The sequence below is a fragment of the Cryptomeria japonica genome, chromosome 9 (assembly GCF_030272615.1).
Source record: "Cryptomeria japonica chromosome 9, Sugi_1.0, whole genome shotgun sequence".
NCBI lineage: Eukaryota > Viridiplantae > Streptophyta > Pinopsida > Cupressales > Cupressaceae > Cryptomeria > Cryptomeria japonica.
The window spans coordinates 366,190,461-366,217,364 of NC_081413.1; the positions used below are offsets into that span (position 1 = coordinate 366,190,461).

The 26,904-nt window shown below is 38.4% G+C and overlaps 1 protein-coding gene across 2 annotated transcripts in view; it reads right to left on the minus strand.

The window, feature by feature from the left end:
- The window catches only part of LOC131076832 (protein LOW PSII ACCUMULATION 1, chloroplastic), a 177,936-nt gene that overhangs the window by 96,731 nt on the left and 54,301 nt on the right, over positions 1 to 26,904 (minus strand). For both annotated transcript variants that reach the window (XM_058014168.2, XM_058014167.2), the window contains exons 3-4: positions 13,804 to 13,939; positions 13,067 to 13,298 (exon numbers count right to left, since the gene is read on the minus strand). In XM_058014168.2, the coding sequence (XP_057870151.2) occupies positions 13,067 to 13,298; positions 13,804 to 13,939 (368 nt within the window). The remainder of the gene's footprint in view (positions 1 to 13,066; positions 13,299 to 13,803; positions 13,940 to 26,904) is intronic.

Sequence of the window (26,904 nt, forward strand, 5' to 3'; positions counted from 1 at the left end):
AGGTGGAGCTATTTGACTGGAGGAACAATGACTGGGATGCCACCTTGTCTTGCGTTTGTGCTTGGTCAAGGAACATTGTATATTTTTCATATTCAATGTGATGATGATGAGAAGCTAGCTTTGATTAGCTCTTCTGAAACTATCCGATTCTTCAATGTACCTTTGCACTGATTTTGGTTGATCCTCCTTCGTCCTTAATGTATCTGATGAATAGCGTACCTCCTTGACTCCCATGTGTTTGATGAGGCCTCCTCACGGTCGAGTCACTCCTTCTCTAGTAGCATACTTCGCCTTGAAGTGCTTGTAAGATCCTTCTTCTCTGTCATCCTATGATTTTTCCATGTGGTAAAATGAAGATCTTGAGGATAGCTTGCAACTCCTTAAACACTTGAAGTCTTCCAACACTTTAGAAGCACGTTGAATCCTCCTCCACGAATTTGAGGTGCCTTTAATGATGATCGAACTTGAATAGGTCGCCGTTGTCTATTCTTCCTTCTAGCCCGGTCTTGTTGATCTAAAAAACAAACAAAAGATGATTAAGAATACATGATATATATTCATTCTAACTTGGCATTTCTTACCTTAAATCATCAATAAGAAGATATTTGAATCAATTTCCCCTGAAGCTAGGAGGAAAAGACACACTTTTAGAAGAAATTCACTTCTGTACCTTAGAGAGGGTCAAGAGCGAATTTGACATTTGTGTTCAAATTCATCAAGTTTACTCATTTCTACTAGCTCAAACCATGATTATAGGTCCTTAAGGCTTGGATAAGGTCATTCTTCCTTATGCAAGGTTCTTGAACCAAGGATTCCACCCAAACTGGAGGTGAGATGTAGATTTTGAAAGAATTAGCTCCTGTACCTTTGGAAGGGTCAGGAGCGAATTTGATCCTCTAAGCTCAATTCATACTCCTTTTCACTTAGCCTTGTCTTAGACTTGACCTTTCAATCCCTCTCTCCTGAAGACATCATTGATTTGACCCCCAAAAAGGCCTAAAAGAAGGAATTCGCTTTGGACCTTGGCCAAGGATAGGACCTATAATGAAATTCGCTCTGGACCCTTTGGAAGGGTCAGGAGCGAAATTGGCATTTTTGGATAAATTCTTCACATTTTGTGACCACAACTCACTCAAATGCATGGCTAAGGATGCTTCTAAGTTCAATCCACCTCAATCAACGCTAGGCTTGACACAAAATTGGGAGCAAAAGAGGTTTCAAGAAATTTGTGATTTAGCCTCAATTCTATCATTTCCTTTGCTCCAAATCACTTCTCAAAGCAAGACTTAACAATTCTCCCCCAACAATGCCTTAGGAATCAAGATCTTGATCTCAACAAGGAGCAAAATATAGTTTTTAGGAAATTTCGCTCTGAAAGATCCTTGATGGATCCCCTTGCTGATCCGCTGTAATTTTAAAACTAATAAACTATATTTTTCCTGTGATTTTGCTGATGGTCTTACAGAATAGAGAGAAGCTGCAGAATGTTTGGTTTCTGTTTGTATTTTTTTGAATATATAAGCAAGTAATGAATAAAGAACGGCAAATAAGGAAGGAAGCTGAAACAAGTAAGAACATTCAATTAAATCATAATTGATACAAATCGTACCAAGCAGATTTCTGATTTATAATATCCAGATTATTCCCTATGCACTGGGATGTGCTTACATCCAATAATGGTGCCAACTGAAGGGTAGATGATGAACACAAACCAAGAACACCAGCTATGGCTGAATGAAAGTCTTCACCACTTCTAGTGTAAAGTGTACCTGCTGTAATGGTGGCATCAAGCTGAAACAATCACGCCCCAACTGGGAAATTCAACCACCCTACTGAAACCCTCACCAAGCAATCTGAATCTCCACAAGGAATAGCGCATACACTCTGACCAATAATGCCAATGCCAAAAGAATCCACTGCCAATCAATAGCTGAGGGCTACGTCCCAGCCAGTACCAATCATGGGGTTTGCGTCCCAGATTGAAGAATTGCTCTACCAGAGCATTATCGCACCAAACAAGTTTTCAATATGTAAAAGATAATGAGAAATTAGTTTTCCTTCTCCTTATATCTCTTTCCTTCCAAATCGAACCCTAAAGATATATGAAAAGTGCGCTTTAATATAAAGTCATATTTCCCAATATTGGGCGCCCAAGAATAGAAAAAACACCACTTTTTCAATATAAAATAACTCCAAGCGCCAAAAGGACCCTGGCAAGTGAAAATCATTTAGAAAAGTTCAAGACCTTTCCAACGAGCTATAACACATGGGCATACGAATCCAGATGAAGCCAAAAAGCCCTTATTACTCTGAAATGGCTATAGACATAGCCTTATTTAAAATATTAAAACGCTAACTTAGGAAATATTTAAACATATTAAAAATATAACCCAAATAGCTACAGAAAGCTCGAAACACACCAAAAGCCTGAAACTGAACCTGTCACCTGTCTGTGACTGATGTCAGAAATCATGGATCAACTGGCAGTCTCATACCTAAAATCTAGGGATGCTCCTAGAAACTAGGAAACACACCCAAATCTCCTGAAACTGAAACCATCTGAAAGGTCATGAATAACCTCAAGACTGGCAACTGTCACGACCTCCTAAAATTTAGGGATATCCCCTAAAATCTAGGAACTGCTCCAAACTGGCTCCAAATTGCCTGTAAAGCCAAAATCCAGTCACTATATGCACTGAATGAGTCCCAATCAACCTCTGCTAGCCTGCGAGACTCCAATGATAGGCCAACTACTCCATCTCTGATGTCCACTCTAGAAAGGGGACATGACACGCTCTGAACCCTTTGGAAGGGTCAAGAACGAAATTTGCATTTTGACACCATTCTTCTTTTCAAATCTTCCTCTATCATCATCAAGTGAATTCGCCCTCAATTTGGCCTAAAACAAGATCTTTTTCGGTGCATTAGATGAAATAAGGAGTCCTCCTAAGGATTTCGCTCTGGACGCTTTGGAAGGGTCAGGAGCTTGGAAAAAATTTCGCTCTGGACCCTTTGGAAGGGTTAGGAGCGAATTTTGTCTTTTGACCTCAAATCCATCATTGACTTTACTTCCATTCACTTCTTTAGGCAAGTATATATCCATCTTCTCTCAACCATGCCTTAGGAACTAAGATTTTGACCTCAAACAAGGAGAAAATAGGTGTTTAAGAAATTTCGCTCTGGACCCTTTGGAAGGGTTAGGAGCGAAATTTGTCTTTAGGCTCAATTCACACTTTTTTTCCTCTCAACTCACCTCAAACTTGACTTATCAAATCTCCTCTTACCATAATCAAGTCAATTCGCCATCTATTTAGCTTAAAACAAGGTCCTTCTAGTGCATTAAGCAAAATAGAGAGTCTTGCTAGGAATTTCGCTTTGGACCCTTTGGAAGGGTAAGGAGCTTAAAAGGAATTTCACTGTGGACCCTTTGGAAGGGTCAAGAGCGAAATTTACATTTTGCTTGATTTTCCTTCACAAAACTCCATTTCTCATCCTTTAATCATTAGAAACAAGAATTTTGCCTTCAAAATTGCTTGGGAATGAGTTAGTTCATAGGTTTGAGCAAGATATAGTGTTTTATGAAGAAATTCACTCTGGACCCTTTGGAAGGGTCAAGAGCGAATTTGCTCAATTAGGCTCAATTCTCATCCTTTTTCACTCATCTTTGCTTTAGACTTGATCCTTGATCCTTTTCTCTGCCATGCATGACCACCATTCAATGTCCCTAGTGAAGAAATAAGCTATTAGGAGGATTTCGCTCTGGACCCTTTGCAAGGGTCAGGAGCTTAAAAAAATTTTGCTCTGGACCCTTTGGAAGGGTCAAGAGAGAAATTTGCAATTATGCTCAAATCCTTCACTTTTCATCACTTCACTTTGTTTCACACCTCAATACTCTCTCAACCATGCCATAGGGATAAGGTTTATTAGGCAAATTAGGACCAAGAAGGGAGATATAAGGAAATTCGCTCTGGACCCTTTGGAAGGGTCAGCAGCCAAATTTGACATGTTAGTCTCTCAGTCAGTTTTCATATATGGAATATAACATTTAAGTATTTCTTCTTTCTTATACTTTAAGTTATATTCCATATATATTGTCAGGATGTTTGAGAGTGGTTTCGGACCTCCAGGAGTTATAATGCAAAATCTAGTTTTTGGAGGATTCTTCAATTTTTCAAATAGTCAAATTTTAGGATCAAGATGACATTCCAGACAGCCAAATTTCAGGATATTTGAGGATCAAGATGACATTCCAGACTCCTTAAGGCGAATTCGCTCTGTCCTTGATGTAAGGGATGGGACCTAGGAGGACATTATGCATTCAACCAAGGTTTGATTTAGCAACTTGAAGTGCGACCGGATAGTACACAAAAAACACCCTAGGAATGATCTAAATAACCCCTAATCACTCAATTGACCTAGCCTCTTGAGGAGATCCACCTGACTCAATCCCTTCACTGCAAAGGCTAAGACACTTCACTTGCAAACCATGGAGTTAAAGTTCATGACTGAAGGGAAGAAGGTGGTTTTGCGAGGAATGTCTAATGGAGGTCCTCGGATTGTATCCTTGAAGAGGATGGAGAGGCTAATCCGTCATAACCAAGTAGAGTGGGCAGCAGAATGTGTGTTAGTGCCATCAAACCCATAAGAAGACAAGGGCAGCTACACTACTGATATTCAAGCTCTAATCACAGACAAGAGCAAGCCACTTAGAAATCTCCTGAGTGTACGGTCATGCCATCCCACTCATCTAAAGAAAGGAGAAGCTATCCTGAAGACATTCAGGCTTTGATTTCAAAGAGGAGCAAGGTGTTTGAGACTCCAACTCTGGGTAGGCCGCCTAAGCGCCGTACTGAACACATCATTGATTTGGAAGAGGGTACTAAGCCTATCATGATTACTACATACCGTTACCCAAAGAAGCAGAAGGACGAGATTGAGAAAGCCATTAAGGAGCTTCTAGACATGGGTTACATTAGGCCAAGCAAGAGCCCCTTTGCTTTGGCTGTTGTATTGGTGAAGAAGAAGGATGGGACCATGCGTATGTGCATGGATTACCGAGCCTTAAATCAGAAAACCATCAAGACTCGGTACCCCATTCCCCGGATTAATGAGCTCATTGATGAGTTGCATGGTGTTGTGTACTTCTCCAAGATAGATCTCAGATCGGGCTACCATCAAATCCGAATGAGGGCTTCTGATGTTGAGAAGACTGCTTTCAGATGCCACTTTGGGCATTTCGAATTTTTAGTCATGCCTTTTGGTTTGACTAATGCTCCAGCCACATTTCAGTCCTGCATGAACAGGATCTTTCAGAAGCAATTAAGGAAGTTTGTGCTCATATTCTGAGATGAGATTCGCATCTTCAGCAAGTCTTGGAAGGAGCACTTACAACACTTAGATGAAATTCTTAGCATTCTGGAGTCTGAATCATTGTTTGCCAAAGAATCTAAGTGTGAGTTTGGAATGAGGGAGTTTCTTTACTTGGGGCACATCATCAGTGCAAAGGGTGTGAAGGTGGATCCCGAAAAGATTAGAGCTATCCTTGATTGGCCACCACCTGAGAACATAACTCATTTGAAAGGATTCTTGGGTCTATGCAGTTTTTACAAAAGGTTTATGAAGGGTTATTCTCAGTTGGCTGCCCCCCTCACAGATCTTACTAAGAAAGGAGCCTTTGAGTGGTCTGCAAAGGCACAAACAATGTTTGATCAGTTTAAGGAAATCATGAGCTCATGCCTGGTTTTGGCCTTACTAAATTTCACCAAGCCTTTTGAGTTGCAATGTGATGTGTCAGGAGAAGGCGTTGGTGCAGTTCTTATGCGAGACAAGCATCCTATTGTCCTTTAAAGTAGAAAGTTGAGAGGGCCTAAAAGGCTATATTCAGTCTATGACAAGGAGATGCTTGCCATAATGCATGCCCTTGCGAAATTCAGGCAATATCTGGTGGGAAGCAGGTTCATTGTTAAGACTGATCATAACAGTCTTAAGCATTTCATGCACCAGAAAGATTTGAATGAAAGGTAGCAGAAGTGGGTTAGTAAGCTTCAGGCTTATGACTTCGACATTGAGTATGTGAAGGGGAAGAACAACATAGTGGTCGATGCCCTTTCACGGAGACCCCATCTAAGCTCTATATGTGAGCTTATTGCTGATTGGAGGGACCTATTGCTTGCTGATTATGCCAAAAATCAGTTTGCAACAAGCATTGTTGAAGGCACCTGTCATGGTGAAAAGTACAGTTTGGTTGATGGATTGATTTTGTATAAGGGAAGGATCTTTCTTCTACCTGAATCGAAGTTGAAGGAGAAGGTATTGCAGACTTTTCACGACATCCCCTTGCTGGCCACCAAGGTTTTTTCAAGACTTACAAGTAGATCAGAGAGAGATTCTCTTGGAAAGAGTTGAAGAGAGATGTCTTGAAGTACGTTAGGGAATGCCATACTTGTCAAAAGAACAAGGATGAACACACAGCACCCGCTAATTTATTGCAACCATTGCCAATTCCCAGTCAAAAATGGGAAAGTGTTTCTATGGATTTCATCACTGGGTTGCCAAAGACTAGTGGGAAGGATTGTATATATGTGGTGGTGGATAGATTGACAAAATTTGCTCCTTTTTTTGCCATCACTAGCTCATTTACAGCAGCTCAGGTTACTGATTTGTTCTTTCGTGAGGTGTTCAGGCTACATGGGCTGCCTAAAAATATAGTGAGTGATAGGGACAGCAAGTTCCTAAACTCATTCTGGCAAGAGATTTTCAAATTATGTGGTACTGTGCTCACCCTAGGCACGAGTTACCATCCCCAGACAGATGGACAAACAGAGATAGTAAATAAGTGGTTGGAGGGTTACTTGAGGAACTACGTTTCAGAGCAGCAAAAGGCTTGGGTAAGATGGCTACATCTTGGTGAATACTGCTACAATTCCACTTATCACATGTCCATTAGGATGTCACCTTTCATGGCACTTTACGGTTATGAGGCCCCTAGCTTTGCGGATTTGGTGTTTGGAGATAGTAGAGCACCTCAAGCTAGGGATATGGTTCGGCAGTGTCAGGATATTCTGGAGGCATTGAAGGAGAACCTCCAGATTGCAGAGAATCGGCAGAAGTTGTATGCTGATCAGCAGCGTATTGAGCGCTCATTTGAGGTTGATGACATGGTCTACCTAAGACTTCAACCCTTCAAACAGTCTACTCTCAAGAAGAGTGGAGTGGAAAAACTCAAGCCATGTTTTTATGGACCATTAAGGGTCATCAGGAGAGTGGCAGTTGTGGCTTACGAGTTGGAGCTATCAGCAAGTAGCCGAGTACATAATGTCTTCCACGTGTCACGCCTCAAAAAGGCACTTGGGCACAATGTGATAGTCTCTTCTAATTTGCCTCCTTTGGATGAAGAGGGAGAATTGGTGCTAGTTCGTGAGGACATCCTTGATGTCAGGGAACGATTGTTGAGGAGGAGGACCATCCGAGAGTATTTGGTTAAGTGGAAGGACTTACCGATGGAGGATGCTACATGGAAGAATGAGGAGGTTTTACAACATCCTGGCTTACGATTGCTTGAGGACAAGCAATTTTGGGAAGGGCGGATTGTAATGTCCTCTTCCTTGTGATGTTGCATTCAGTGGCCCATTGGCCTATTCCAGAGACCCGTAGGCTATGTGGAAAGATGAATTGAGGGTACCCATGTTCCTTGGAGTTCCGACCAGACTTGTTAGGGGTGCAATGTGAACTTACTATTTTTAGTAAGTTAGGGTTTGGTCGTCAGGATGGTACAGAGTTGCTAAGCTCGCCAAGCTCTTTTTCTAGTTGCAAAGATAACGATTTTCGGAGCATTATTTCATGACTTGCTATTTTTAGTAAGTGGCAGTTCGGGGCATTCTATTTTTGGCAGTCCTGGATTTGGTCCCGTTCTAGCACAATTCAGTGATCCTCATTGCTCAGCCTCATCCGGATCCTATTGATAATCAGTACTAGAGTTATAAGCGATTTAATTAAATATTATTCCTTATCCTAAGGTTATTATTTAATTATTTTATTACTGATTGATGTTATGGGGAATTGTGCAAAAATTGATATTTTTCCTAAGTCTTGCCTAGGCGAATTATCTAATGGATATAAGGAGACTTTATTTTTGAAGTACTCCAAAGTTACATCATGCCAAAATCGTGCTCTTCTTCCTAGGCGCATTTTTTGGACCTGGGAAATGGGCGCCACTTTGGGTCCACTACTTGAAGTGAAACGCAGTTGGAATGAGGTGAATTTGGAGGCAGTTTCATTTGAATTTCAGGGTTGAAAAGCTATATAAACATGTGTTTGGCTCCTCATTTATTCATCCAGAGAAAATATATTGTTATGTTGTCGGAATGACTCCAAACTTCTTCGAGGGTGAATACCTCCTAGATCCTTCCTTCCGATTTCGAGTGTGAGATATCACTCCAAGTTGTGGTTCGTAGTTGTGAGCTATTTGGTGACTTTTGGGTGTGTTGGTGAAGAGTTGTGTGTTGCTGGTGTTTTTGGTGTTGCTGGTGTGTGTCGGCTGCAAGTGCATTTTGCTAGTAGCTACCTGTGTGTTGAGTGCATCATTTTGGGTGAGGGCTTGTTGGAAGCGTATCAGAGAGACAATAATTCTCCTGCATTGGTGTGGCATTTGGAGAACTCTCCAATTTACAGTTGCAGATCGAACTATTCAGCCAAAACACCATTTCCAGAATTGCCTTGGGTTGAGTGCATTGTTGTTGCTCTCCAGTTGCAGTTTCAAGCTATTGTTTTGTTTTCTTATGTCATACGCTTCATTTGCTTTTGGTTTGGCATTATTCTATCCAGTTTTTCAAAGAGTTACAAGCAATTTAGTGGGTTTCGGGATGGCTGGTTCTGCGTTTTCCTTGTATCTGATTTCAGAACAGCAAGTAGTGTGTATGGTGAGAGTGTGTTAAAGAATTCTTGAGATATGTACTTCATTCTATCTTCTTTCACATCTCTATCTTTGTAAGAATTGCTTCAGTAGTACTGACCAATTCATTCTATGTTGCATTTCCTGCTGAACAAGTGGAAGAGGATGGCTTAGCCGCCTATATGTTTTGTAATTCAGTTTTGTCCTGCCACTGAGCAAGTGGTTGAGTGATATTGTCCTCCCGCTGAGATATGCGGTTGAGTGATAGTTTTATGTAAAAGTCCTCCCGCTACATAAGCGGTAGAGTGATTTGGATATGTTATGCTCTTGTTACCTTGGCTGGTTTACTGCCAAGCTCTTGTTCTTCATCCCGCTGAAAAGTGGAAGGGGCTGGCTTGCCGCCCAGCATTGTATTTGCTTTGTAATTTCCAGATGATTAGTGAGCTAACGAACCCCTTATCACCATATGCTCTCACCTTCCCACATTGGGCTCTTAGTGATCAGAAAGTGGAAGGGTCACTTTTCAATAGCATTTGGATTATATTTCCTAACTTTAATGGGTGCATTGTAATATTTGTTGTGCTTGAAAACCGAAAAAATAACTGGGAATATTACAAACATGGCTTCAAAATAGCCTACACTGTTTTTAGATGATGTCATAGATAATTAAAGCATATTTCAAGAAGTGGTATTTTTAACATTCTCTATTATTAGCCTAGAGTTGACTATATTTAATCATCTACCATTCAATCTTTTGTCATGTGAGAGACCTGAGATTTTAAATTGGTAATTTGTAATAATTTATATTATCAATATAACTGGCAATCATAGGTTCAATATTTAGTTTTAAAAGATAGGATTTTCTAATATATATTACATTACATGCAATCAAGTCAATAGATAGAGTTGAAGTACCATGTCAGTTTTTATTTATTTTCATGCAATAGCTCTATAAACATTATAAATCAATATTATTCTGCACTTATTTCTTAATAGTAATTTCATGCTTTCTTGTTACTGAAATTATCATTCACCAAGTATTCATAATTTTTATTCTACAATCTATTATTCATTCAATAGTATTTAGTACACTTATTTTGCTTCTAAATTATTGCTTAAGTGTTATTTCTTAAGGTGTTATTTCTTAAGTATTACAATACCTTTATGAGTTGAACATCACTTTTTTACTAAAAGCTTTGTGCTGAATTAGGTGTTAAGTCAATGGGTGTAGCTTTGAATGCAACTGTCATGATTAGCTTATAATGTGTGTTGTATGTGTTTAAGCCTATTAAATTATTGTGTATTTGTATTTATCAATCTTCGCTTTATAAATAACAACACAAGTGTGTCTTGGATTTTCAAAAGGCATAAAAATCATTTTCCTTGAGCTGAAGAGCATCTCAATCTTTTGCTCTAGGTGAATCTAAAAAGACACTTTATTTTAATCAGCAAGAGCACAAACCACCCTTAAAAACTGGTGTACAGATTGTTAGCAAGTATATTTGGTCAGTTTTTGTTTTATAGGGATCTTCCCCTTCTAATTCCTAAGAGTTATTCTACTGCACATTTTTAATGTTGTGTGTCATACTAAAAGGTGTCAATTGAAACACTAACGCAAATTTGTAACATAAATGTGAGCTTATATATTCTAATCTTTTTTGGTAATCAATATATCAGGTACATAAAAAAAAAATGTGACTCTAAAAGCTAAGTCAATCGTTCCCCAATTCGTATAAATGCATGATCAAGTTATGAGAGATTAAATTGTCATTCACCAAGTAATCATGATTTTTATTCTACACCTATTTTGCTACTAAATTACTGTAAAAATTGTTGTCTTATGTGTTATTGTACCTTTATGAGTTAAATATCTCTTATTTGTTGAAAGCTTTGTGTTGCAATAGGTGTTAAAGTGGTAGTTGTAGCTTTGAATACAACAGTCCTACTTAGCCCATAATATTTATTGTATGTATTTAAGCTAATCAGTTCTTGTGTGTTTACATTGTTTAGTCTCTGCTTATAGCTCAACAATGCAAGCATAATGTCTAGGATTTACTTTCAGTCAAAAAACATAAACTCAACCTTTTGCTCTAAGTGAATCTAAAAAGACAAAATTTTAATTTTATTCAACATGAGCGAGCCACCCTAGCAAACCATTGTACAGATTGTAAATAGCAAGTACATAATGTTCATATTATGTTAGTTTTTATTTTGCAGGGAGTTTTCCCTTCTATTTTATGTCACACTAAAAGATATGAATTAAAACACAAACAAAAGCTAATAACACAAATGTGAACTTGTATGCTCTATTATTTTTGGTAACTAATATATAAAGTACATCAAAAACAATTTGTAACAATTTTCTAAAGCTAAGTCAATCATTCCCCACTGCACTTATCATGATCGAGTTATGAGGGAGATTAAATATCATTATGGACTGTAATTGCAGTTATCTAAAACTCCCTTCCTCTCTTCCCTTCTGGCACATTGATTATAGGAAACTACTTGCATTTATCATTCTTCTCAACAGGCTTACACATTGGACATCTTCTCTTAGAAAAAGAACAACACTTAATCAAGGTCATTAAGAGAAAAAGATCCAAAAAAATGAATCCAACATTTTAAGTCCTCTTCAACTCATACCTCGAGATTATCATCAACATAGTTCCTCTCCTTTGGTCAGTCAACTTCACTAGGAAATGAACAGTTGGATAAGTGGAATGATTGGATATTTGCATCTGCCCAACTGCCCAAGAATCAACCAAATCACTGATCCTCAAGACTCCAAAGGTCATAGCGAGAGGTCTTCCAAATTTATCAACCAACCAACAAGAATAATATTGTTTTATTGACCTCATTCAGTGGTTGTTTCTAAAACCAAATACAGTCCACTTCCTTTGTATTTTACTACCCAAAACAGTCACACAAACAAGGTAAAGTCTCACAGCCTTTTCCAAAGTCAAGGCCATTTCAACCTTCAAAATGCCAACATTTCCACCCACAAACTTCAATAGCAACATATATGCTACAGAATACTCATTTCTCACTTCATCAATTGCTTTCAACTTCCGCAGCCATTCAGACCACTTTGTCAGCCAAAGTCACCTACAGCACTTCATCAGCCAACAGAATAACTTTACTAGTGACTTTATCAACAAAGAAGCATCCTACAGCAGTTCATTAAACAACAACATATACTTCAACAGCTTTGTCCACCTTCAACTTACTTTGTCAGCAACTAAAAGCAATCATTAGCCACAAATACACAACAATGTTTTAATGCCCAAATTTTCATACAGCACATATGATAATTCGATACATCCTGGAGCACTGTGGTAATGTTCCAGACCATCACCGAGAATTCCTTTAAATCATCCTTCAACCACAAACTTACCTGTTATCCATTCTAGCATAAAATATACTGCTAAAAACTTGTGTGACTGACCTTATTACTACTCCAAGCATGTGCACAATTTGGGATAAGCGAAGTGGGCATTACAGCCTTTTTAACCCCAAATAACATAACTATCATTGACATCTTAGATATGATGGGGGAACAGAAACAAATTATCCCTAAAAATTAAAATGAGCAATTCGGGGAATGATAGCCTACTGCATATGAGTAGTTTTCTTCTGGCAGGAGGCCCTACTCCTAAAGTGATAATGATATCAACCTCCTTTATGATGTTTCCAAATATTAGTTATCTTATTGTATCATATATGTAAATTCATAACATTATGCTATAGGGAGCTAATGCCCTTTGGTTTATTATTCTTAATATGTGTGATACTTAGTCTGCCCAAGTCAGAAGCGTGGTCAATCAGGCCAAATAATTTTAAGGTTGGAGATAAAAATCCGCTCATATGAAGTCAACTTATCAGCTGGAATAGTATCTATTCATTCCTAAATGGGTAACTCTCATCAGATAACCATCTTTAGCCATGCACAATGGGTGGTTAAAGCAGCCTCTGTGTCGCACTAAAGCATACAGAAAATGTCACTCTTAATTATCATGTAAGCCTGGAATATAAGTCAATAAGGGAACATCAATATGAGTATGTAACTTCCATCAAATAAGCTACTTCTGAAGAGTACTTAGCTGTCAAGAAGGTTTAGCATAAGTCCTGAGTATCTTAATTATATGTTTACTTCTTAAACCCTCAGAAGCCATTTACCTCCAATATTAATGGCGGTGTTCCCGACAGTTTCCCAAAGCTCTGGAGCACCATCACCCCCCTGAATAGATCGAAACAGCCTGGGTATAGTGAAAAAGGTTGAAATTCCTGCAGCAACACACAGGGCTGCATAGAAAAATTTTCGGACAGCTCGAAACGGGGCTTGCACTTCACTAATAAGCTTCAAGTCTCTTCTGAAACTGCCTCCTATATCATCACCACCCAATCTAGCCTGCACAATCAGAAAAGCAATTGTATATACTATTATTAACAGTAAATGTTTTAGCTAAAGGTGTTAACATATGTAGAGCTGCACAGTTGAACTCAAAAGAATTCATAACTACCAAACAACTCATATGACCACATTTTCTGCAACCGTAGTTGGTCATCTATTAGAATTTTGGATTTATCAACCACATGAACTATCCTAAAAGGTAACAATATACTTTCCAAGTATATAACAAGTGCTACAATGAATAGCTTAGTTTCAACCTTACTATATAAATTTGAAATAGGAGGCACACAAAACTAATCTTAAAATTGTGCAATTGAGAGAAAAAAAATTAGAAACATGTTGATAGCAAAAATTTAACATCAGAATCAACCATTTGTATATATCTGAAATCAAAAAAATAATCAAAGCAACCAAAGATCTGTTATATTAAAATTTCTACATCAAATATGTCTCAGATTGAAATACAATCAGAATTAAAGGACCATTGTACAAGTCATCTGACCTCATTTTGAAGTTCCCTAAACTCAGGCATAGCCCGAAATGCAGCCATGTCTGGATCATTGAGAATTACACTAAAATTGAGGTTATAATCCCGTAAAGCCATCCGTAAAGCTTCTGCTGTTTTTCCTCCTTCTTCTCTGTTTTGAAAACAAGTTTATTACAATACAATATATGTACATTTTAATTATTTAAACTATTTTGCCATATACTTTTAGACCACAATACAAATATTTGTACGAAACATTAGTTAATCACTTGCATTAGTTGAATAAGCAAAATTGTCCAAAATCAGCTTCGGTAAAATATATTATTCTTCCTTGTAAGATAATGACAAGCCAATTATGGAAAGCATAATTATGGCAAATAAAATTTGCAGAAAAATGCTAAAAACAACCATGCTCTAGATTAAACTTTGTAAGTATTAGCAATTTAATTCATATCTTTCAAATTAACATAAAATGGAATAGAGGTATAGTAGAACCACTCTTCAAATTAAAAGAAGAAGCTCTCTATAAATAGAAACTAACCTAATTTGAATAATTTATAATTCCTATTCATAATCTTTACAATGTTTTCTAGGGTGGTTCATGATCGTGCTAAATAAAATTGTGTATCTTTTTGGATTCCCCTAGGACAAAGGCTAGTACACACTTGAACACGAGGCCAAAGGTTTTATTCAATTTGACTCAAAGAAAACCCTCCAATGTTATGTTTTCTTCTAAAGATGAAGGATTTAATTAAAGACCTGTCATCTATTTCTACTTCTATTTCTATTTCCTGTAGGTTATGAGACAAAATAAGGGAAATAATTTCATAATAGCATTGCACTTTGGGCCCAATTATCTTTTTGAAAAAGATAATTTAAATGTTATAAATGAAATATTATAAGGCTCATGTGTTATTTTATTTTCACAGTACTTTTTAAATCACAGAAAGAGAAAAGTGATATTAATATAGGGCCTAGAAAGGGGCGCCTATAAAAGAGAAGCAAGCACCCAAAGTAAAGCATCTAATTGTCAGTATTTTGAGTTCAAATTTCAAAAGTGCACATTCATTCAAGGTTGAAACCCTTAGTGTGTGAAATTAAAAGGATGAAAACCATCATATCTATTTGGAGCTATTCCACTCAAAAATCTAAAGCATAGTTATTCTGATTCATATTTGCAAAAAAATTGTAATTTCAGCAATATTATTGAGGGTTTGAAGCCTCCTATAGCTGTTCCAAATTGGTACTTGGCTGCCCAGATGTTATTAGCATTTTGAGCAAGAATTTAAGGATTTTTCTTACTAATAAACTCAACTATACAAGGTTCTTCCTAAGCCAGCTACGCCATACATATCAATGATTTTAGCCTTCCACTATCCACTTTCAAACCTTTTGGAACTGTTGCAGCCTATGCCAGTCATATCAATTTTTAGAATTGTAATTCAGCCTAGCACCAATTCGGTATAGCCATTTTTTTTTTTGTACAGCAGTACAGTAAGTTGTGAGGGGATTCTTAGTTCCAAAGCGAATCAAAAAATTCATACTGATTACTCATTCATTGTTCAAGGGTTGTCACTAGTAAGTTTTGCTATTGTCATTAATTATTTGGACTAACAACCAGATCTGAAAGTGCTGTATTGGATAACATTAAACAATTAATTTAATGCCTTACAAGTGGACATGTATTCACAAACATGTCACAAGGCAATCATCCTTGAGAACCTTCCCCAAGAATCTCTCTCTAACCTGCTTGTAGGTCTTGAAGTACCCTAGATGTCTTGCAAGTGGGGTATCATGAATGGCTCTCAAAATCTTTTCTTTTAGATTTGATTCAGGGACCAAGTAAATTCTGTCCTTATAGTAGATGATATAATCCACCACCCTATATCTATCATCCTGAACCTTACCATCCATCAATTTGCATGCAAAGGTGTTCTTGGAAATTTGGTATACTCTACTAAAAGATAAGCCTTCCAATCAATTGAAATCGCTGCCAAGGAGTAAATAGCAGGTTTCCTAGATAGTGCATATGCAACTATGTTCTTCTTTCCCTTCACATTTGTTGACGTGGCTAAAGTCGTATCGCTACAACTCTCTTCGACCAATGCAGAATAGCATGTTCTCGCTGAGTATCCTATCCTCTCTTGAAATAAGGAAATCCCTAATGCTGTTTTAGTTGATCAAAGGGGACAACCTCAAGGTTCCAAATGTCAGTTCATGACTGTGGGATAACTCAACGGTCGTTGTGTTTTGCTGGGAGCACAAGGGGCCTTACGTTTTGCAACAAGTTGGTCTACTGCAATTCTCGGACTGCAAAATAAAAGCAAAAGAGAAGAGATAGGAGACCTAAAATTAACAAGACTGGTGTGCGAGTAGACGGATCCAACATAACCAATTCCTGCTTGGCCAAAATAACTCACAACCTCACAAGAATGGTGCAATCTTCAAGGGAACTTAAAGGTTTTCAGACTGCAGGTGCATGCCTAAGCACCTAATTCTGGTGCAGCTCAAACAGACACCTGCAATTGAACTAAACCAATTTTAAAGGCTCGGGCTAACCATACAAAGGGATACACATTCAGCACATCCCAAATGGTATGAACCCGAATCCATCAAATACCTGCACACCAAAAGGATCTATCTAAACCTGCTGAAAGAAACCATGCAAACAGAAGAAAACCAAGATAACAAACACCATTCTTCAATGTTCATATATTGATTTTGACTGGCATTACAACAATTTCTGCAGCATTTCTATGCTACTACTAAAATTTAACCTTCTATAGAACTCTAACTATCTAACTAAAATCTAACAATCTAACTGTCTAAAAATCTAACCCTTTACAAAAGAAAGGCCTCCTGCTTTTTATAGATTTTACAATTTGAATCTAGGGCCAGGATTGACTACATCCAAGGGCCCTGATCTGCCTTCTAGAAGCCTAGCATCTTTAACCCATGCCTACTCAATTCTCAATTATCCCTCCAACCACATTTTCAACTACCTACACCTATTTGGCTTCAATTTGGGTCTATCTGGTAGTTGGAAATATCTGACCTGTGTCCCCTCACTTTGAATTCATTAGGTGGTGCCCATAGGCAGTCTTTTACAATAAAACAATTCAATTTTTTAAACTGATTTTCTGGAATTTCTTCCAACAGTGAATTTCCAAGAATGCACTTTTTGTAGCACTCTATGTGTTCTTTGTCTTCGGTATGGCTGGTGGACTTCAATTTTGTGGTCCGTGGTGCACTTCCCCGTCCTTCGTCTTCGCTCTATGGTGCGGTCCAGCATTTCCTCTTTCGGCGTCGATCGCGATCAAGGCTTCACTTTGTGCTTCAAGTTGTCCTCAACTTACGAATAGTAAATTCCACTTTTAATAATCATTTTGAAAAATTAAATAAATTAATTTAACAAACATTAAATTTAGGCGATGTCAGGTTTGGTTTGGCGAAAATGGAAGACGTTTGCACTTTAAAATAATATAAACTCCCCTTTGCAAAATTAGGGTTTTAAGGCTAAAAGGCGAGATTTAAACCCTTAAGTTAAAATGCCCTCCCCCTATGCGACTTTTGCTTTTGAATGATTTTGGCCAAATGATTAAAATTGCATGATTTTGGCTTCTAATTTCGGCTAACTTGGCCGAATTGCGTGATTTTAGTCTTCTTCAAGATTCTCGGCTTGTTTGACCTAATCGGTGAATGCGAATTGTTAATCATTTTCGGTTTACAAGTCAATTTTGCAAGCTTTTGAATTTTAAGTTTGAAAGACCCTCTTGGCGAAATTAGACCTTTGGCGCGATTTTGACTATTTCTCCTAATGTGAGATTTTGAACTTCTTTTGTTTTTCGACTTCTATTTCCTACCCTTTTCGGCCTCTAAGTCAATTTTGAGAGGCTTGTCTTTCCCTTTCATTCGGCACATTTGGCTATTTTGTGCGAACTTGGACTTTAGAAGAGTTTTTCGGCCTATGAGGGGCATTTGTGAGTTAATTACTTTTATGGATTTCGGCCCTTTAGTCTTTTTGGTGCGATTTTATTTATTGGCCAACTTTAAACTTTAGATCGCCCCCCTTAGTTACATTTCCATGGGCGAAATTGGAGGGGCAAATATCGGGCCTAAATGGTGCGATTTCAAACCATGAAACAAATTCAGCATCCTATGGTGTTTTGGGCGATTTTTATTTTGTTTTACCTGAGAACTTCGGGGAAGTAGCGCGATATTAGCCCTGACGAAATTCAGTATTGCATATAAAATGCGCGAACTTGTCTCTGTTTCATTTTAGACGCCTTCCACTTGCCACAAAACATGACCACTTGACTAAAAAAAATGCGACTCTATGTAAGATGCCCCTCACAAAACTCGAGCATTTGGTTGAAAATGTGCGACTTTTCTCAGCAACCTTGGACTTAAGAAACAAAATGCCTTCTGTAACTCAGGCTTTTGGCTTGAAATGCACGATTTTTGTCAACATGACTTGGTTGTGATGCAACGACTAGGGCCTTGTTGTCTGCAAAGGAAAATGTGTGATTCTTCTGAAGGCGTTCGACTTGCGATTTTCATTGTTTGCCCTCTCTGCTTACCAAACTCGGGCCTTTGGGAAAGAATGTGAGTTCGGGGTTTATTTCGGCTTTGCAAGGTGATTTGCAGAGGTAAATTCATCGTTTGGCTTCCATTCGCCGAACGTAGAGCGCTATTGGGATTTTATCGGCAAAATGGAGGAAATCGTAACTTATACTTTGGGATCATATCAACACGGGAGATGGCTCAGGAGACTCAGGCATTTAGGAGAAAACACGTGATTCCATGCTTGATCTCATCGGGGTTTTGCTCGGCGATTTGAAGGTGTTTGATAGAAATCACGTCATGATCCTTTGGGATTGTCTCAGTATTCACGTAGAAGTGATATCAAATGATAAACCCCTACACTGGTCAATGTCATGGTTAAATTCAATGCTTTGTTGATTTTGGCTTCCCATCGCACTTTCTTTCTCGAGCAAACTAAGCAAGGGGGGTCACCTGTTCGAGACAGGGGTGTGTGTGCAACATGCACAACAACATTCTCTATATCAAACTCATATGCCTAGATTTTGTTGACACACTTATGCAACTATTTATTCTTTCCCTTCACATCAAGTAGCATATTATATATATATATGTATGTATGTGTGTATGTGTATGTGTATGTGTATGTGTATGTGTATGTATATATATGCAATGAACCACGGGGACGCATCCCCCCCCCCACGAGCCCCACGTTTTTGGGATGAGGACATCTCTAGGACATGGGGATGGGGACAAGGTGTCCCCTATCGTCCCACCGCCATCATTGGTGCCCTGCCAAAACATCCAAAGATGGGGAAACGCCCAAGCATCTCTAGCACGTCTCAAGGACATGCAAGCATCCCTCGAGCGTCTCAGAGATGTCTAGGTATCTCCCATTGCCAGACGTATTAAAACATCAAAAGGGTGCAGTATTTTTTTAAATTCATTTTTTGTTTTCATTTTTAGGGTTAACGTCAAACCCTAATTTGATGTAGGCCCCACCCATGCCCTCTATGCTTTAGAAAACCCCCTTAAATCCTCTCTTTTTCACACATTTGTTTTTATGATTTTTTCTAACAACTGGGTGAAGAGGAAAGAAAACTCAAAAAAGAGTGATTGGAGGAGTGAAAAGTGATAGGTTGAGTGAGTGCAAGTGTAAGAGGAGTGATGAGGAGAAAGAAAAAGAGGAGGATTTTACAACATTTTGGAGAGATTTTTCAAGCACAGGTAGGTTATTTGTTGTTTTTTGTTTGTTTCATTTTCTGATTTTCAATTTTTTTGTTGTTTTTTCTTTGTTTCATTTTCAATATCAAATTTGGTGTTGGATCTTCAGGGCAAAATGATGAATGATTCCAATGCTAGTTAACATTGGTATCATTCATCATTTTTCCCTCAAGGTTCACCATCAAATTTTAGAATTTGTCTTCAAATTTATTAATCTAGGCTAAAACTAGGTGCTTATTGAATTTATTTTCATTTTGATTTTGTGAAATGCAATGTCACAATGAGCTCTCGTGACATCAATGAGGATAAGTTAGAAATTCATTATCATAGTGGAAATGATTCAGAATATGAACTTAAAGCTGAGGGGGGTTACCATGGGGCTGATCCTAGAGCCCAATCTAGTTCCATGGCAAGTGCAGCAACTAGTACAAATTGCCCTTCCAAATTACTGGCACAATATGCTAAGGATCCTTATGATCCTAGGTCTCCTCTCAAACAATTTGCATTAAAAATACCAAGCGCATCGGGGACAGGTGGTGGCACAAGGAAGTGGCAATGCAACATTTGTGATTTTACACGGTTTGGCAACATTACTAGAGTTAATGTGCACTTCCATTTTCTTTAAGGAAAAGGTGTGGGCCTGTGTCGTTTTTTGGAAGATCCTAAAAACATTGAATGAATTGAGATCAACAAGCTTTGGGGCATTCTTGATGACAGTGCATTTGCAATGCCTACTAATTTGTTTGGTAGGGCACAACTTCAGTAGGGCCAGCTACATGCATCTAGGCATACATTGTAGACATGAGGAGTAATGTTAGGACTTTTGTCCATTTCCAATGTTGTGGCCCAATAACAAGAGAGTGAGGGGAAATGCAAGTTGCAAAGTAATCCCATAGCTTAATTGTCCGATGTGTAGCTGAAGGATGAGATAGATGATGCCATCGGCAAGTTCTTCTTTGCCAATGGCATCCCATTTCATGTAGCTCAATCTCCTTATTATAAGGAGATAATATCGATGGTAGCAAGGGGAGGACCATCATATGTGCCACTAGGTGAGACCAAATTAAGGACCACAATCTTGGGTAAGAACTAATCCAAGATCAATGTTTTGATGGAGAAGATGAAGGCATGTTGGATGGAGTCTAGATGTAACATAGTTATGGATGGGTGGGCATCCATTAGCCATCACCCACTCATCAACATCATGGTTACATGTGCAGAGGACCCATACTTTCTCAAAGCAGTTGATTCTATAGGGCATCACAAAGATGCTAATTTTTAGTTTGAGGTCCTCAGGGAGACTATTGAGGAGGTTGGCCACAAAATGCGGTCCACGTAATGACAGATGTAGCGCATGTGTGAAGAGCTACAAGGAAACTTATTGAGGCAGCCTACAAACATATTTGGTGCACTCTATGTTGTGTGCATGCCATGAACAATGCACTCAAGGACATGGGAAAGATTGATTGGATTAGAGGAGTGGTCAATGATGCGAGAGATGTGTAGATGTTTATCTGCAAACACCACACTTTACATGCACTCTTCAAGACCTTCTTGAAGGAGGAGTTCTTGAAACCAGTTGAGACTAGGTATGCATCATATTTCATTCTCTTGGAGAGAATGATTGAGTTGCAAGAGGCACTACAACTCATGGTTATGACAGCAAAGTGGAATAGGTGGGCCAAGGCCAAGAAAATGAAGGGGAGGAGTGATAAGTTGAGACTTTGTCATGTTTTTATCATCAAAACTCTTGGGTTTTTGACATCTTTTGGTTTGCATAGTAGTAGTGATGTATTGTAAATTGACTATATGCATTCCATGTGTTAAACCTGAACTTATGAAATCATGTTTGAACTTTGTCGGTCTATTCCTGCAGCCATGCCATTTATTCCTACAGCCATGTGATTTGTTCCTGTTGCTATGCGGATTATTTAGGGTAATATCATATGTGAATTAATACCTGTGTTAATTAAATAAAATGCGTATGTATGTCCTTGTATGTTGTTTTTGTTGTAGTGCAGGTAATAAATGATGCCGTAGTGGATATTCTCCTTTTGCGCCTGAAGAAGGAAAGATCATGCAAGAGATAACTAAAGATCAAACTGAAGAGGAGTTGAGCGAGCGCAAGGTACGGCATAGGCGGAGCAGCCAAGCAACACTACTGAAGTTTAACTTTAATAGGCATTGAATTTGCAAAACACCGCCACAGCATGCAAAGACTGTGGTTCGATTTAGATCCACGTTTCCTGCAGCCAAGCTCTAGTTATCTTCTTTATCAGTCAATCGTCTGCCTCTCCTTCTAGGCGTGATTTGTGTTGTCTATTGCAGTTGATCTTCTCTTTATTAATAAGCTCTTCCTTTTTTCTCAGAGGTTAGACAGAAGAGAAAGGAATAGAGCAGAGGATTTTTAAAAAGCATTTTTAAGTTTCTTTTCAAAAGCATGTAATCATTTTCCAGAAGCAATGAATAAAAATCATGTTGTTCTGATCCGTTAAAGGTAGTTTTCTGGAAGCTTGATATCACTCATCCAAGGGGGCCCACTTGGTGAGTGATCCTGTGTGTGCTCATTGAAATTAGCTTTTCTTTAGTTGCAGTAGAAGTTCTTGCTTTGACTGTTCCTGCAACCACTAGAAACAGATCCACTGACTGTTCCTGCAACCAAGCTAGAACAGAGTAATTTCTGTTATCTATATTAAATCTTTCCAACATTGTTTTTATAAGTTTTTCCTGTAGCCTTTCATAATTTCCATTCTTGCCTTTCCTTTTCGCATAATGTTAGTTGTTGCAGTAATGCAGAATAGCCATTGAAGGAACTTAGTGCATATATAGTGCAGACCCATTTCAAGTACTACGTCCCTCGGTTGATAACTAAATGAGCACTAGCCATGAAAATAGTAACTTTACTAGATGAATTTCCAAACTTCGGGTTGAGACTTCAATTAGAGTTATTATTATTATTGTTGGAGTAGCCATTTTTGGCGTCGTTGCCGGGGATGGTGTCAAACTAAGAACCTCTTATAGTTATTATTCTTTTCAGTTTTCAGTCAATTGTTTTTGGTATACCTGATCATTTCACAAATTTCATGAATCTACATGCATAGAAGAAGAGACCCCAGAGGTAGATTCCTGCCCAATTATTCTAATCATGCAGAAGATAATTTCCCAGATATAAATCCGTTTGTTGAACTTTACCAAGCCCCACAGAATTTGAACCATCCTGAATCCGAATTTCTGGCTGGTAGTCTTCAGTTCTTTTTTGGTCTTCAAGCAAAAGAATTTCCTATAGTAATAACCACCAAAAGTCCAATGCAAGGGAACCCACCTCCTGGTGGGAATAATCCACCACCACCACCAGGTCCAACGTTTGAGTTTCCCATATCTGATCAGCATGATAATGCTAATCTCAAGAACATTCCAGCATCTTCACTCCCTAAATTCTATGGATTGGTGACAGAGGATCCGGACACATTCCTGTTTGAGTTTGATGTTCTCTGTAGGAGTTTTGACTATACTACAAATGGCCATAGACTCAAAAATTTTCCTGCCACTTTGAAGGAGTCATCCTTGAGATGGTTTATGAGCTTGGTTAGTAGCACAATCAATACATGGGATGAGATGAAACAGTTGTTTCTTGCAAAATACAAAGATTATTGTAGAGGTACTGATCGTCATGGTGATGATATCTTTAGAATGACACAGACTGAAGAGGAGAGTCTTGAAGATTATCTGGAAAGGTTCCTATTTAGTGTCAAAAAGTCCAAGCATAGTACTCTCAATGAAGATTCCCTCAAGTTGATATTTTTGAGGGGAATCAATGATGAATGCACTGATTCCTTGGATCTTATGGGAGGAGGTGACATTACAAAGTCCACTTGGGCTGAAATAGGACAAATTTGCAAGTATTCCAGATTTTCTTCTAAAAAGAACAGGCGTTTTAAACCAAGAGCACCATCATCAGCATCTAGAACTGGAGTTTCTAGATTGGAGCTTAGTCATTTGTTAAATGACTTCAAGGAGGACATTATAAACAATATGGCTACCCAGTTGGATACACTGGCAGCTAAGAAGAAGCATGAGGAAGCTGATGCATTTCTTGCAGAATTCTGTCCTCATTGTAAATAGCGAAAGAAGGATTGCAGATGTAAAATGGTTGCAAATGTCGAGGTACCTGATTTCAAGCCAATTCAAGGTGAGGACGAGCAAGTCTTCTATGTTGCTCAAAGAAGACCAAATTTCCAACGACAAGGTATGCCTCCAGATCCACTTTCTTTCTCTGGTTATAGTGGAAATTCTTATGCACCGAATAACCAATGGCAATCGCCATATTCTCAAAATTTTGGTAATTATCAAAATTGGTATGGTTCTCAAGGCCAAGGGCAGCATTTTGGTAATCAAATGCCACAGTGGCAGCAGCCACAAGGGAACTGGTACCCACCTCGGGGCCAAGGAAACCAATTTCAAGGGAATTGGCAACCTACTTCTCAATGGAGGGGGAGCCAGCCATGGAATGCCCAATCTTCTGGTTATCAATCACCTATCCAGCAGCCACAACCTTCTACGCTAATGCCTCCTCCTGCAGCTACTGTTGTACCTCCTAAACCAACGCAGTTGCCTACTCAATTGTTGCCAAATCCTAATATTAAGTCTCAGCAACAACCACAAGCTTATTCAGCTGATCTGAATCAATACCAAACCTATTCTTTATCTCTAAATGATATGCACCTCCGGTCTGGGACAACTCTGCCTAATCCCTCTCATCCAGTTATCACTGAGGTACAAGAGTAGCAAGAAATCTCTCATCCAACAGATACAATACCTCAAAACCAAATATTGCCACCATTCCCCCACAGATTGCAAGAAAAGGAAGTTCCCACAGAACAACAACAAAGCATTGATATTATTGATCAACCGAAGCATATTCGTGTTAAAATTCCATTGTTGCAAGCAATGAAAGATGTTCCCATATATGGTAAGGCATTGAGAGAAGCATGTCTAGAAAACCCTGGCAGGAAGAAAAAGGATCCAAAAACAGTGCATGTTATGGGTCAACTGGCAGATATTATGTTAGGCAAAATTGTCATTCAAAAGTATTCTGATCGAGGTAGTCTTGTTGTGAGTATAGTCATTAATGGCAGTCAAATAAAGAATGTTTTGATTGATTTAGGGGCAGCCATTAATGGGGAAGTAATGAAACAGCTTGAGATCAATAGTTTAAGGCCTACACCTACAGTTCTACAGCTTGTTGATAGCTCTACAGTGAGACCTGATGGTATCATTGAAGATGTAGTAGTTATTTTGGATTCTTGGGAATATCCTGCAGACTTTATTATTTTATCTCCAAAAGCAACATTGGGAGGATATTCGGTGATTTTTGGTAGACCTTGGCTCGCCACAGCTGATGCATATATTGGATGTAGATCAGGGGATATGACTATTTCAAATGGGAGTTCTACAAAAACATTAGCCTTGTATTCTCCAGCACAAGCCCAGCTTGAACAACAACAAGCCGTTTGACCTATTTTGGGAGAAGAATCTGAGGAAGTTGACTCTATTAATCATGATGATTAATCGAGGCCCATTCATGCAATTACATAATGAGGAATCAATTCTTTATAAATTCTGATAAATGAATTAATAGAAGACCAAGAATTGCAGGAATTGGTTCCGCATGTTGCAGGTTTGGACTTTCTTGCAGCCACTGATATATTGCATACTCTGTTGCCGCAGGAATTACCGTTTTCTCATTTTTTTGAGATGAACCAAATTGATCTTACTATTAAGATAGAAGTGGAGTTGAATAAATATTTGAATATCAATAGAGATCTATCAGATACTCAAAAAGAGGGCCTTGTGGACTTGCTAAAACTTCATAAAAATGCTCTTGCATGGGAATAGAAGGATATGCATGGGATAGATCCAGCAGTTTGCACCCACCCTATCTATATAAAGGAAGAGTGTTGCCCACTCAAACAGCCTCAAAGAAGAATCAATCCTGCCTTGAAAGAGATAGTTAAAGAAGAATTGTAGAAGTTATTAAAGGCTCGGTTTATCTATCCTATCTCTAACAGCCAATGGGTATCACCTCTGGTCATAGTCCCTAAAAAAGGAGGAAAATGGAGGGTATGTGTTGATTATAGAGCTCTGAATTTAGCAACAAGAAAAGATCATTTTCCATTACCATTTGTGGATCAGGTATTGGATTCTCTAGCTAGTAAAAGATATTTTTCATTCCTTGATGGATTTAGTGGCTACAATCAGATCCAGATAGCCCCCGAGGATCAAGAGAAGACAACATTTACTTGTCCATGGGGCACGTATGCATATTTTGTTCTTCCTTTTGGGTTGTGTAATGCTCCAGCCACTTTTCAAAGAGTAGTGATCAGTATCTTTTCTGGTATTTCTCAAGACATTATGGAAATTTATATGGATGACTTTACAACTTATGGTTCTGAATTTGAGCAAGCATTGGGTAATCTCAAAAAAAAATTGCAGCGATGTGAAGACTACAATTTGTCATTAAATAGTGAGAAATGTTTCATCATGATGGAAGAAGGAATAGTCCTTGGTCATCATATCTCTGTAGAAGGCATCCAGGTGGATCCAGCAAAAATTGAAGTCATTCAGCATATCAATGACCCTGTGAAGCAAAAAGATGTAAGAAGTTTTCTTGGTCATGCTGGATACTACAGACAGTTTATCAAAGATTTCAGTAAAATTGCAAGCCCCTTATATTCACTGCTTACTAAAGATATGGAGTTTAAATGGACCCCAACATGCAATGAAGCTTTCTTAAAGCTTAAGCATGCCTTGACTCAAGCGCCAGTTCTTAAAGGCCCAAATTGGTCTCTACCATTCCAAATCCACACAGATGCATCTGATTATGCAATAGGAGCAGTGTTAGGACAAAAAATTGACAAATTGGAAAATGCAATATATTATATTAGCAAGAACTTGCAGGGACCTGAGTTGAATTACACAGTCACTGAAAAAGAAATGCTAGCTATCATATATGCACTTAACAAATTTAGACATTATATCATAGGATATCCCATATTTGTGCATACAGATCATACTGCAACTAGATATCTCATGAATAAACCATCAATTACTGGTAGATTAGCTCGCTGGTTATTGTTGATGCAAGAATTTGATATCACGGTTGTTGATAAACCAGGGAAGTCTAATGTGGTTGCAGATTATCTTTCAAGACTTCAATTACAAGAAGATTCTATAGTGATAGATGACGTTTTTCCAGATGAACATTTATTTCTCATTCAAGCTCACACTCCTTGGTATGTTGATATTGCCAACTATTTAGCTGCTGCTAAGATGCCAATTTATTTCTCTCCT